Raw genomic sequence first — 14,306 nt, forward strand, 5'->3', positions numbered from 1 at the left:
ACTCTGATGTCAAGGCTCTGCCTTTTGCCAGTGCAGCTCCCAGACTGTGGAACGTTTGTTTTTGCCTTTGGTAGTAAGGCAACCGGAGTCGCTTCGAGCTATTTAAGTGCCGTCTTGAAGACTCACCCCTTTAAACTGGCCTTTACCCCACAGTTCTGGCCCCTTACCCTGGCGTTGTTTATTTCCTGGCTTTACAAACACAGCGGCGCATTGGGGTTTACGGAGGAAATGCGCCTTGCCAATGTAAATTATAATTTAAGATTAATAATTATTATTCTTATTAAGAAGAGGCCATTCATCTGCGTGAACCCACGATTAGTTACTGGTTATCATATATAGTACATTCCTACATTGTATTCACGTGTAAACATAAAAGCGTGTTTACACGTTATTTAAACTAAATGTAAGTATACTATATATTAATTATATTCATATGGATATATACAAATTATATATATATACACGATATCGCAGGCTTGCTGCGATAACATGTATACGATATGAAATGTCACGATATGGAGACTATCGCATTATCAGTTTCCCTGAACTTTATAAATGCATTTTACATTTTATCATTTTGTTTTTGTGCTTTACCGTACTGTACTTCGAGTACGAATTCAAGATTACTTTGACGTTCAACTGCAGTTCACTCAGTATAAGTCCATCATGAGTCTTCGAATGATTGTGACTTACAATCTATAGCGCAGTTATGTCAGCTACTCAATAATAAAATAACGAATTGCTCTACAGACACGATTATGTGACCTTTTCAATGACGTGCACTCTGGCAAACATTTTTTTATTATTATAAAACACTGAATTGTTTTGTTCGGACTATTTTATTATTGTTGTTGTGGACTTTAATTGTGATTCCATAAATATTTTTCGAGGAAAGGAAATACAGTACTACGAAAAGTTAAACAAGCGGCAGTAACAACAATGACGATACTCTGAAACACGGACGATGCGATTACCGACGATCTTATATTGTACAATATATCGCAGTGTTGCCATGTCACCGTGACCCTAATACGCTCGATAAATACAATTACTATGACGGTTGGCTACGTACGGTCCGAAAGAAGTTCCACATACATACACAATATCTGCACGTTATTCGTAAATTATTTTTGGGTCAAGTTGCGCGGGTACAATGCTAATGTGTGTGTTGTACACCCTACCTCCACCTGACACAGCAAAAAAATTATGTCGTCACGTATGCAAAGGACGCCAATTTGTATTGCTTCAGCACATCACTCATATTGAAAAGTTATCCTAAATATTTAACAATTTGGTACGACGTTCCGATGAGGTTCTGTATCTATGTGTGTTGAACTTCTTTTGCACTGTACGTAGCCAACCATGCCAATCGGAGGTGCGGGGGAAGGACAACAAGCTAAACACATAAAGCAGTTCTAAAGAAATGAGTTTTCAATCTAGATTGAAAAGTGCATTGCTCCAGTGGCTTCCTAATATCAGAAGGAAGAGCGTTCCAGACGGCCGCAGAAGCGAATCTGACAGCGTGCAACGCAGTGACCATCTTTAGAAGTTTAACTGTTGTGGGGGTTCTCTCGAACACGTGGGTGTGCTGAAGCAATAAAAACCAAACATGTGGCGCGTTTGTTCGTCACGTGAGAACTTTATTTATTTGGCTGCGTCGGGTGGAGGAGGGTTGTACAACGCACACTGGCTTTTACTCCTCGTGCGATCTGAACGAAAAGTCGATTACGAATCATCGCTTTTGTCGCGAAAGCCCACCTGTTAAATAAAAAGACATGCTATTGTTCACATTTAATTTGCATCGTGTTGATCTACAACTTATAACAAGTGTGTTACCTAATCCTTACAGTATTTACAAACGTTTCAGTAGAAGCTGGATTTAAGCACAGTTCTCAAATATCATGGGACCTCCTTTGCCAATACCAAAACATGAGAATAGGTTTTCCCCTTTTTCTGGCAACAAAACAGGTGTTGAGATGTTAAAACACCAAACCGAAACCTTTTACAAGGAATCATGTCTGCATTAACCACAATACTTGTGGTCAGAATGAAAACAAAAAAACATACTATGATAATATATTGGCATTGTTTTTAAACTGATAGAAGCAACACATGATTACATTACATTGGTCGGGGGGCGAAGGCAAAGATAAACTTCTGATATCAGCACCCTACTTCGGCTGACTTTGCTCCAAGGGGTGTGCTTATATCCAGCATCTGCGGTACAGCATTCCGATTCAGCGACGTGTCTGCAATGTGCTCAAGGGGAATAGAAGATAAAAGTACGCACTTGGTTTACCTGTATGAGTCCGCGTGTGGGTCTTCAGGTGATCAGACCGGGCAAACTTGCGGTCGCACATTTTGCACTGGAATGGTTTCACCCCTGTGACACACAACAAAGACAAAAGATCCCCCCCCCGTGTAGCCTTAACAGACTGTTGGGGCAAGTGCTGTTAGCGTGCACCTATGAAGACCACCACAGCACATAAGGGGGTGGGGTAGCCAACACCACGCCCGGCCGCATTTATCTCCCTAGTTGCATTGTTTATACATTGCACCAGGTTACTCATTTGAGGCTGAGTAGACCTAGGGGAGGCCCAGGACTGGTTCAAATATTCGCCACTGTAAGCCTTGTAGCATGGAGGGGCAAGTACTGTTCGTGAGCTCCGATTATAGCTGCCAGGAAATGCAACTGGGTGGTGTGACCAGTGCAAACACGATGGCAAATATCACATGTCCTCCCCTGTAGCCTACATCGGCTGATGCGGCAAGTGCTGCTAGTTAGCGCCTATTCAAGCTGGCCTGCCACACAGGTGGGCGGTGTGGCCAGCTCCACACCCAGCCACCTCGATGGTCTCTCCAGTGCTGATGTTTACACACAACACCGGCACTCATTGAAGGGTCAGGATAGCTTCAGACACCGTCATGTCGCTTGTGGTCTGGATTAAAACTCTGGGATCGTAATGCAATGGACTGATCATCGCGTTGCAGACCCACAAACAACAACAACAACAATAACCGCCGTTCACCATTCAGTGGCGGTGATATCACCGCGGCGTTTGTGCCACGCTCGTTTTTTTAAAAAGTTACGTTTTAAACTGAGAATATACCGTATCGTTTTAAAATTCAAGTTACAGATATTTTCATCCATGCTCACTGCACTATATGCATTTGTACAGCAATGGCTATATCCTAGAGGGCACTGTAGCCTTCACGGGTTTACGCGTTTGCTCCACATGAGGCACCCATCAGTGGCATTTGTCCCGATATGTCAACAGCACATTCAGTTCCGTTCGCTCTGATACAGAGGAAACTTTGGCTTCGGGGTCTTTAAATTCCAGTGTGCGTACACCACCGTGTTTGTAAACATATTGTAGTCCTGCCATCACCAAAATATCATGGAACAAAAAAAATGTAGAGAAAAAAAATCGCGCATATGCATGGATGATGTTTCGCGCTTTCCAACGTTCGTTTGTCTCGGGAGGTACATAGTCATGATCAGGACAAATGTTTTTTTGCATATTTGCGAATAGATTTTTTTTTTTAACTCTGGGTTGTGTCTCCAAAGTTTTGGCCAACGCTTTGATCTACTTTGACCGCCGATAGCAACGCAACTTGATGCTAAAAGTTTAGTTCACATTGGATCATCTTGATGAGAGTTACAGGGCTCCCGTCCGTGCCCCCGGCTGTTCAGGACAGAGATGATTGCGTACACGCGTTCAACTGTACATGGACAGCATTCAAGAAACCACACGCGCATGATCGATGATCCGACTGCTGTTAAGAGTTGGGTTCGATGATTGTGTCGATGCCGTGTTTTTTACTCCACGATTTCTTGCTCACCTGTGTGCCTTCGCTGATGCCTCTTGAGCTGATCGGAGCGAGAGAATCGCCTGCCACAGTCCTTGTAGTCGCACTGGTAGGGCCTCTCCCCTGCACCCGCAGACGGAGCTCTCATTAGCCACCAACCATCGGCACCGTCGTTGTCACCGTCACTTGGGTGAACGTCTCAAACGTCGGTGACACTCACGCACCAGTGCACGAGTAACCCTTACCTCCGAAGCACGAACATATTCGCTATCTACGCTGTGTCCTCAAAATAGCGTGAGCGGTGATATATATATAAATATCGTGTTTCGGATGTAATGTGGTTTTTGGAGGGACGCAAAAAATGGACCGGCGTGCAGAGCAATTCCGACTCGTTGGTTGCTGCATCCCCACGCTGTAGCGGGCCTCCACGCACATTTAGTGCCGCACTGCACGGGAACGACTGCTTTAGTGGATTGTGAGTTCCAGCATTGCCTTGTAATTTTTGGTGGTTTCAGTGAGGATTTTTTTTTTTAATATTTGTTTTTTTATCACTTTTACAACATAAAAAAGTTACTTTTACTTTTGCTTGGTAGTCGGGTATTTACTTACTTGGTAGTAGCTGTATGTATTATTTGGTCCTCATATAATTAATGTGCAGCGTTATGGGATGCAATTAGTATGAATTTCGCTATATTAAATGAATGTCAGTTACATTGCATGCTGTAAATGGGCTCAATTTGGTCTGCATGGAAATTATGGGGATTTGTTACAAGAACGGATATACCAGGGCATCGCACCTCTGAATTAGCCCAGTATTAGCATTGCACGCCTGTTCCCGTTCTGCTTTTCTCAGCATCGTCCCCTTTTTGAGCGCTAGCAGAACAACTCCTTGTAAGTTGTGTAATACTGTAGAACACCGCTCAAGACAATGCATTTGCACGTCCTGAAATCCTTCACTTTTCTGGCATTGTGAGATATATTTCTTCTCCAAGTGATATTTTCTTTTGTCTTGTGCGTGTGTGCATCTCAAAGGTGGAAACCCTTTCCGAGGACACACGCGCAACCACAGCTGAGTCCTCCTCACAGCAACTTTTGCCGAGCCATTGAAAAAACACGGTCACTGCATCGCGCTCTTTCAGATGCGCTTCTGCGGCCGTCTGGAATGCTCTTCCATCCGATATTAGGAAGCCACTGGAGCTATGCACTTTTACATCTAGATTGAAAACTAATTTGTTAAGAACTGCTTTATGTGTTTAGTTTATCTTCTTTCTCCTGCACATCCAATTGGTTGGCTACGTACGCATGCTTGGCTACGTACGGTGCAATTGAAGTTCAACGTACACGCATATACGTACGTGACTGGCGCCACCATCTCACAACGTCTCACAACGTCGAGGCGTACGTTCACATGTGTCAGTGTTCTTCACTCAATTTTAGAGGAGGGGGGGGGGCACTTTCGCCGATAAGCCACACAATGTCGACGTGAGGGCCGCCACACCGTCGGGAGTTTGACATCACGACGACTACGGGGAGTGTTTTCACATTTGTGCATTGTTGGCGCGGTGGAGTTGGGGGGGGGGGGGCACACGTCAGGGGCCGCACGAAAGGCCGCCCGGGGGGCCACTGGCAATGAGGAGCACTGACCCGTGTGCTTGCGGCAGTGCATCTGCAGGTGCGACAGCTTGAAGTAGCGCTTGCTGCAGCCCGGGTAGTTGCACATGTAGGGCCTCCTGTCGGCACGGCCCCGGCCGGACGGGGTCCCCACGGCCTGGGTCAGGGCGCCGCTGGCGGCCCCCGACACGCGGCGCATCCCTTGCTAGAGACGACGCCGAGGGAAGCAAAGAGGGGGGGGGGGGGAGTAGGGGAGGGGGCAGCCGACATAGGCGATTGTTACAAATCGCAGTCACGCGAGGGTTTAGGTAGCGTCTCAAGACGCTGTGCAGAAACGTGGGGAGCGAATTTTTTTATATCGGAGAGTTGGTCAGTCATACGTCTCTCTGTGAGTCTAAGGGTGCCCCCCGTCTATCTCTATGTTCGTCTATGGGTCTCTATGTGAGTTTGCGTGTCCCTTATGTGAGGCTGTGCATATGCGTCTATACTATAGAATGCAACAACAATGTGGATTTATGGAGCATCTTAATGCAACCACACCTCAAGGCGTTGCGCATAAACAGTGGGTGTGTTTATTTCATCGAGGCAGCTCTCTGTGTGAGTGTATGGGTTCCTATATGAGTATGTGGATCTCTATGGAAGTCTATGGCTCCCTATGCGATTATGTGGGTCTCTGTGGGGAGAATACAATGGTAATACAATGTGGATTTATATACACTGACTTTCACGTCAGTCTTAGAAATTGCACTCCTATCGTTTTTTAAATTATTTGCTGTTGTACTTTCTGGACATCTGTGAAAAAGAGCTTCATAGCTCATCGGATTCCTCCAGTCCAAATAAACATTCTGATTCTGAATTCCCGGAGCGGCGTTCCAGGTGGTTCCATCTGCGATTCAGGGCACCACTCCCCCTGCCCAATCACCCGAAGGTTCCAGAAGCTTCACCCCGAGGCAACCACGATGGCCCCAGGATTTCACGACGCACGAAAGAGCTCGTGACGCGTTGTTTTCGAGAAGAAGAAAAAACCGCTAGGAAAAAGGCGTTGTTGTTGTCGTTGTTGTTCAACACAGAAATACTTGGAAAGGTGACGGCGGTTGCATTTTTCTCAACTACCCTCCCCCCCATTAGCATTTGTTCCTCGCTTTCAGAGAACAATTACACCCAGCTTTCACTCTGTGCCCTCCTGGGAGACTGCCTCGCCATCAACAGCCGCGATTGTAATTTGATGTGAACTGGTGAAGCCCGCTTCCTCAGGGCACCACGGATGCGAGCAGCGGTTACTGCCAAAGCCGTCGAGAGTGTTCCCAAAGCGCTCATAGCCAGAGCGAAATGAGTTCGTTGAGCAGGCGAGGGATTACTGAGACAGCGTCGATCTGCATTCTCTAACGGAGACGCGGAATAAACTCGATGAGTGTGGTTCTTCTTCACCCCCTGGAGGTGCGAGATGCCCCTTTTGGGGATGTGAGACCATCATGGCCAGATTCTTCTTTTAGAAGGTAAATAATCGAAACACAAATTCAGCACGTAAGACCAACTGCTTTGTTTTGTCAAACCTATGCCCTGTATGCATGAACATTTTACATTTTTATTTACGATTGAGGGGAGTGTGGGAGTCCCCACCCAGAAAAAAAATCTAAAGTTGAAAACGAATTTCCTGCCTAAAATATAAAAAAATTCACTAACACAAAGGATGGACTTTTTATTTATTTTTTACAATAATGTCTAATAGTGTATTATATTACATTGCTCTGTTTTTTCTTTTTTTTTACCTTTTCTTGTTTCATTGTATGTAATGGCAGAGATTAGGGATTAATAAAGTACAACCATAACCACAATCATCTCCACAGAAATCTATTTTATAGCAATATATTGGGGGGACATGTTGAGCATATTTGAATATTGGGGGGGGCGGATGTGTCTCCTCCCCCCCAATATTTATTATAATTACGGCCTTGCTGTATACTGTATACAGTACACATTGCGCGGTAACGGAATTACAAGAGCCACGGAATTGCCTCTTTAATGTAGCACACCGAACGGCTGTGAGAATGTCGAGTAATTAAAGCTCCTCGAATGCGTTTGCTTGTTTGCAAATTGTCCCGTGTCGTAATTCCGTCACCGTGCAGCTGATCTTACACTTTAGTGCGTGTACAAAGATACATCAGAATCTTGATGAGAATCTGATTTTTTTTTTATATCGACTGGAGGAATCCGATGAAGCCGTGAAGCTCTTTTTCAGAGATGTCCAATATGGGGTGGAGTGGTGGTCATAAAGTTACAACAAAAAACACGATATATGATCTCCCCCGTGCAGCCTTACAGACTGTTGGGACAAAGTGTCGCGAACGGGCGGATATGAAGGCCGGGGGACATCCATTGCGCGTGGGGGGGGGGGGCTATCCAGCACCACGCACAGCCGCCTTTGTCTCCCAACACTGATACGTAGATATACACACAACAACCAGGTAGTCTTTCGATTTAAAGCTTTCGTGACTGCAGGGATTCATCTTCTTGGTTCTTTCGGTAAAGTCACGTAGAAGGGAAGTAATATATATAATATATGCAAATTATTTTGTCTAGGCGCTCTTCTTCCTACCTCCCCCCCTCTAACCCAGCTTAAATATACGCTCCAAGCTTGGTGGTGTTTCATTCTTCGCCTGAGGACGGCTACTTGCGTTGTGGCCGAAACGTCGTGAGAATTGTTTTATTATGTTTTATTTTTATTATTTTATTACTTCCCTTCTACGTGACTTTACCGAAAGAACCAAGAAGATGAACCAGGTAGTCATTTATCGCTGAGTCAACCTGGGGGAGGGGGGATGGGGGGGTCAAATAATACTCGAGAAATGAAACGCAGAGCGCGCTAACCGCTGCGCCACCGCTCCTCACTCGCTCACCTGGATGCCGTGGGTCCACACGCGGTACTGGGTGCTGTAGAGGAACTGGCTGCTCGTGGCGTCCGTGCTGTACCCAGATGCGTGGTGGCTGCGAAGCAGAACAGCGCGGGGTTACTCACAACGGATCCCTCCTTAGGGGCCGTCCATAAATGACGTCACGCGATTTTGGACGATTTTTACCCCCCCCCCCCATCGTCACACGGCGTCACAAAAAGTCAGACCCCCCCCCCTCAAATATGACGTCACAAAGCTCTGCCCCCCCCCAAATAAAACATGCTTCAAATCGCTTTAAACTATTGTCATTGTAGAGCGTATTTAATGTGCCGCTGCACTCTGATGTTGCAGGATAAAACATTTATCAAAAACTCTATTTATTTAAGTAGAACGTGCTGTCTATAGTTATTTAAAGTTGCGCATTTTGATGTGACGTCACATTTCTCAACCCCCCCCCCCCCCAGGTGCGTGACGTCATTTATGGACGGCCCCTTACTCCAGCGTAGCCGCAGGCAGCTGCTTGCTGGCCAAAGTGATGTGCGCTGTGGGGTGTGCGGTCAGCACCGCGCCAGATCTCCCGAGCACTGATGCGTAATGGCAACGTTAACTTATTTAATGCTGAGTCGACTTAGCCGTTGCATACGACCAAGGTTCGGATACGACGTTCAGATGGTGTTAGCCACGAGCGGGAATCGAACCCGCCATAGTCGACGTGATCGGAGTGCAGTGCGCTAACTACTGCGCCACCGCTCCCCGTGGTGTAACACAGGCAAGGCAATCATCCTTGTAACCGAGGGACTTTTGGGGCAAGTTCTGTTAGCGAACACCGATGGAGAGCCAGAAATGGCTCACGAAGGGCCGGTGTGGTTAGCACCACGCCCGGCCGTCTTTGTCTCCCCATTGCCGATATTCAGCACACACGCAACTTACGCCCATCCAGTCACATGTACACGCCACGAAAACGTTTTAATTTGAGTTGCTGTGCAAACATAGTAACACAATTCACGCACAAAGCATGCATTGATCCGTGCAGATATTGTATGTACAATGTATCCGTGATCGTTATTAACCATTGCCGCTGTTTAGAAAATAAAAATCTAGAATTTAAAGGGTTTGACCCACTATTAAATAGCGGATATTTTTTTTTTACCATAATCTCCGAATAATACGACGCACAAAGGTTGGTATAGCGTCTCATAATCCGGTCGAGATGTGTGTGTTGTGTGTGATTAGATGTGTATGAAATTATTGCCACCGGGCACAAGTTAGGGGGTGCGTCTTAATAATCCGGATCAGACGATCGATCGTCGATCAAAGATCGTTCGCTTTGCACCGCTGCCAAGACGCGCAGACGGCGAGTTGTAGCGCAGTGGCCGGGAGCTGTTTATGGACGTTATTGATGTAATGTTGCCGGCTGTGTTCTATTGCGAACACAGTAAAAGTTTACGATGTAATTTTTACGAGAAGGAATCGAGGGTAACCCGCGTGTAAACACGATCCGGGCGCGGGACCCATCTCGCAATATTTCACTTTAACCAGCACAGTTCAACCACGCGGCAGTTAACACAACACGACACTCAGTGGTGATAATAACAATAACAATAATACAGTAATAACAATAAAACACAATTGAGCGTGTTGCATATTCATTCACAGTATTGGAGCAGCGATACCAAACGATGCAAAGACCACTGGCACTTAATATCGTGTCTACGACGCGTGCCAATTAGTGCGTTGCAGGATTTCCCTCCACCATCACCGTCGTAGCCTTTAACGGACTCTGCTGTTAGCGAGCGCCTATTAACAATGCCTACACGTGGATGGCCAAACAGCCCCACGCCAGGCCGCCTTTGTCTTCCCATACTGATGTTTACGCACTGCACCAGGGACGCCTTTAAGGCCGAGTAGACCTCCGTGGAAGCTCCGAGACTCGTTGAGATATTCGTCACTTGACGTTGGCCGTGACGAGCCCGGTTTGGCCGGCTTCGTAGCGCAGTGCCGATCACCACTTGTGGCGCCACCGCTCCCCACCGCTCCCCACAGCACCACACAGACGCACGCACACGCACACAGACGCACGCACGCACGCACCCGTTGTAGGAGGCGGAGGAGTTCTTGAGACGCATGGCCTGGCTGGAGGCGCAGCTCATCTCGGGGGAGCCGTGGCACGCGTACATGGGCGCCATGGAGAACTGCTGCTCCGGTGCTGCGCACAAAGACAAAGATCCCCCGTAAAGCCTTCACCGGCACACGAGGGGGTGGGTGGCCAGCACCCCGCCCGGCCGCATTTGTCTTCCTAGTGGCGATGTTTACACACCGCACCAGGTACTCATTTTGAGGTTGAGTCGACCTAGGGGAGGCCCACGACCGGTAATAATCGTCACCGGTGTTGGCCACGAACGGGCATCGAACCCGGTCGCCGGTTTCGTAGCGCAGCGCGCTTACCGCTACCCTACCCTACCGCTCCCCACAACACACACAGACACACACACAGACACACACACACAGAGCCACACACACACACAGAGCCACACACACAGAGCCACACACACACACAGAGCCACACACACACACACAGACGCACACACACAGACACACAGAGCCACACACACACACGGGAGGCCTCAACTCAGCGAGCAGACCCGGCGGTAGATGCGTTCCAAAAAAACGGACGCACAAAAGGAAAACCCCACGAGAGAGCTGCCTGCCGAGTAGCGCACACCAGTACCACGATGTTGCCCCAGGTCCCACCGCGTGTGAGTTTACACCGCATAGTGGAGTTAATTTTTGGTGGAATAATGTTATCCGCATATACAGCGCAAAAATCGCACAAACCGAACAGGCGTAAAGCGAGGGAAACCTGCATCCACAAGAAGCGCTGCCCTGAGTCGCGATGTTATACAAAATAAATCAATCGACACGTAATGTACCCTACCGTGTTATTGAAGCGAATCGCGACGTCAAATTTAGACAATTGAATCGTATGCGGGGCAAATCATCATAGGCCAACTTGTAACAGAAAACAACAAATACTGTAGTGGGCACCACAGTGCACGCTATGGTCTCTTAACTACAAAGTCAAAATATATCCCGATTCGCTCTAAAATCGGATGTAATATTGTACAGCAACGAAAACTAAAACCTAAACTTAACAACAGGAGCGGCTTACGGGTGTAATGCGTCCACAGCGTAACACGCATCTCGGATCGCACACAATATGTACCCAGATTGTTATTGGTGTTAGTAGCTTGGTGTGCGAATACAAACAAATTACGTGGTGTCCGTAAGGAATCGGTTTCCTAATTGCAAATTTAAACTTAATAATCGTGTATGTTTAGAAACGAGTTGGGCGATTTTTTTTTACAACGGGTCGAACACTACTTAAGGTTGTTATAAAAAGGTTAATATAAAACAATAACTTTATTTTAAATAATTTGCCAACGCAAAAGCAGGGGTGGGCAGCCGAAATAACAAGAAGAGCCATTTTTTTTATTCGGTACAAAACTCAATATTTCAAGAGCCGCATTGCGTGTACATGCATACTACACACGTACATCACGTGACAACGCGGGCCTTAAAGAGCCGCATGCGGACCCAGAACCGCGTGTTGCCGACCGCCCTGGTCAGTGCCGGATTATCCCAGTAGCACAAGTAGCTGCATAAGTAGCTACACAAGTAGCTGCATATGTAGTAGCTACGGGCCCCGCACTTTCAAGGGCCCCGCGCTTAATGCTTTCAAGCTATCAATTCCGGTTCAGCGATTCTGCACTTGCTCTATTACTATAGTACTATACTGCCTTCAACTTTTATGAACGACTGGGTGTTTAAGATGAGCGATTTGTCGTATTATCTGGCTGTATAGCAAATTAAAAAATACAATTACTTTACGATGCAAGTTCAAAATGTATGTGTTTTAATATTAACGTTTTTTTGTATTTAGGGCCCCTTCATAACATATGCTACAGGCCATGCACTAGCTTAATCCGGCACTGCCCCATGTCTAAAGTAATTTGAAGTGATTTGAATGATCTTAAACACAGATGTCTCTCTCGATAACCCTTAAATTGTTTTTTAATGTTACTGATTTTACTACATTCAAAACTAAATTTTGTTCAAACCCACTTACGCAATACCGGCTGATCACTCATTTACGCGTTCTACAAACGGCACTATGAATATGCGCTAACGTCTCTCTACAAATTACGACACGTACAATATCCAGTACATTTAATATAATAATTACAGTGGTTACAATAAATGCATTCTGTTTGAATAGACATTCGTAATAGCCTAGTACTGTACAGTCATTGGGTACGGGAGCGGTGGTGCAGCGGTGAGTGCACTGCGCTATAGGAACCCGGCGACTCAAATTCGTTCCCTGGTCACGGCTAACATGAAATTTGAACATCACAAACCTGCAATGACCTGCGTGGTGAAGTATGGTTAAACAGTTAGTTTAAAACAACCCAACCCTATAAACAGAACGGCGTGGGGGGCCTTCATTGAGTAGTGGATTTACAAAACGTTTGTTAAAATGTATCATTATAAAGGTATTAATAAACCAGGCATTAACGAAATCCATTTCCTGCCTAACATATCTGAACATAGACTTATAAGTTGCTATTTATCCAGCCATACGCAAGAACACGATGATTATTATTTCGTATTAAACAATGGCAAATTCAGCGTTTTCCCTTTTGTACGAACCAATGTATGCACTTTTAACTGCACTGGCTTACAAGGGTCACACACATTACACATGCAAGGGGGCAGATATTTCGTGCTTACTAATCTTTGTTATTCCAACTGAACTTTCTTGAGAGATACAGAAACGCAAACATTCGCGGTGCCACGCAAAAATAGCGCGCTGCGTGCACGACTCCCCGAAACTTAAAACTTCAACTCGTGACGTTGGATAACTTTGACCCACGCGTTCACGAAAAATGGGGCAGCCTTACATTGCTGTTGTTTGTCGCAGTTAGAACAACCAGCGACTAGATGTCTATGCGATCGAACAACCCACCAAAACGACCTCGTCATGTGAAGCAGAGCTTTCGGCCTGCCCGTAATAGCAGTGGTCGCAATCGTAAACATATCTCCGAGTCGAAACGAGCAACGAGTTACACGTGGCATCCCATCGAAAGCAGTTATACAATCGCGACTGCCAAATCAGAGAGGATAGAGAGAGAGGTGGTGGGTGGGTGGGGGGCAAAATCGCGTGGGTACCGAAAGGTTGTGGCTGGTGCCCGATGGCCTCCTCGTGCTTGAAGAAGTGGGACGGAAACTGCGGCGGTGGATGTCCCGGGTTGGGTCCGTAGCACTGGCTCGGGCTCTCGTAGCTCATCGCCGGGTAGCCGGCGTTCACTGCCGTGGGGGGCACAGAGTTGGTATTAGAGTCCACAATTTGTCCGCCCTCGGGCGATGTTGTCTTCGGCGGTTGTAGCCGCGCGTTGCTCGCCGTGTCATTGTCTGCCCACGTTTTTGCGCTGCAAGTGCTGCGACGAAGCTAATTTAGCACGCGGAGCGAAACGTCGGACATCGCGCCGAACGACACGCAGCGCAAACCCGAAAGCACATCGGAGAGTTGCACGGCAGCACAGTCTACAGAACGGAGTCGCTGATGCACGCTGATGCCTGCTCTGCATGATCCGCACGAGATAAGCAAACAGAACCACCACATCTTACGCATGTTTGTGACTCTGTGTCTGTTCGTGCACGTGGACGAGGGCGTCCCCACGCTCTCTCAACCCCACGGGGTAAAAACTTAATTTGGAGCTTTCGTGACTGCAGGAATTACTCTTTGGTTCTTTCGGTAAAGTCACGTGAAAAGAGAAAGTAATAAATTAAATACTAGCATACGACGTTTATATTGCAACACAAGCAATGATCTGAAATAGAAACACAAATCTAGTATACTTAGAAATGTAATGTAATACAACAGAGAGTCGGATAACATAACAGTCAACACCCAACCTGGTTGATTACGTTCTTCCT

At 46.7% G+C, this 14,306-nt stretch overlaps 1 protein-coding gene across 2 annotated transcripts in view; it reads right to left on the reverse strand.

Moving 5' to 3' along the window:
- The window catches only part of WT1 (WT1 transcription factor), a 37,674-nt gene that overhangs the window by 6,529 nt on the left and 16,839 nt on the right, over window positions 1–14,306 (reverse strand). The window contains exons 2-7 of one of the 2 annotated variants that reach the window (XM_078596864.1): window positions 13,539–13,676; window positions 10,404–10,518; window positions 8,319–8,406; window positions 5,455–5,626; window positions 3,844–3,933; window positions 2,291–2,383 (exon numbers count right to left, since the gene is read on the reverse strand). In XM_078596864.1, coding sequence (XP_078452990.1) covers window positions 2,291–2,383; window positions 3,844–3,933; window positions 5,455–5,626; window positions 8,319–8,406; window positions 10,404–10,518; window positions 13,539–13,676 — 696 coding nt within the window. The remainder of the gene's footprint in view (window positions 1–2,290; window positions 2,384–3,843; window positions 3,934–5,454; window positions 5,627–8,318; window positions 8,407–10,403; window positions 10,519–13,538; window positions 13,677–14,306) is intronic. The other variant, XM_078596865.1, reaches the window with a different exon arrangement.

This window comes from Lampetra planeri, chromosome 8 (genome assembly GCF_965212315.1).
Source record: "Lampetra planeri chromosome 8, kcLamPlan1.2.h2, whole genome shotgun sequence".
NCBI lineage: Eukaryota > Metazoa > Chordata > Hyperoartia > Petromyzontiformes > Petromyzontidae > Lampetra > Lampetra planeri.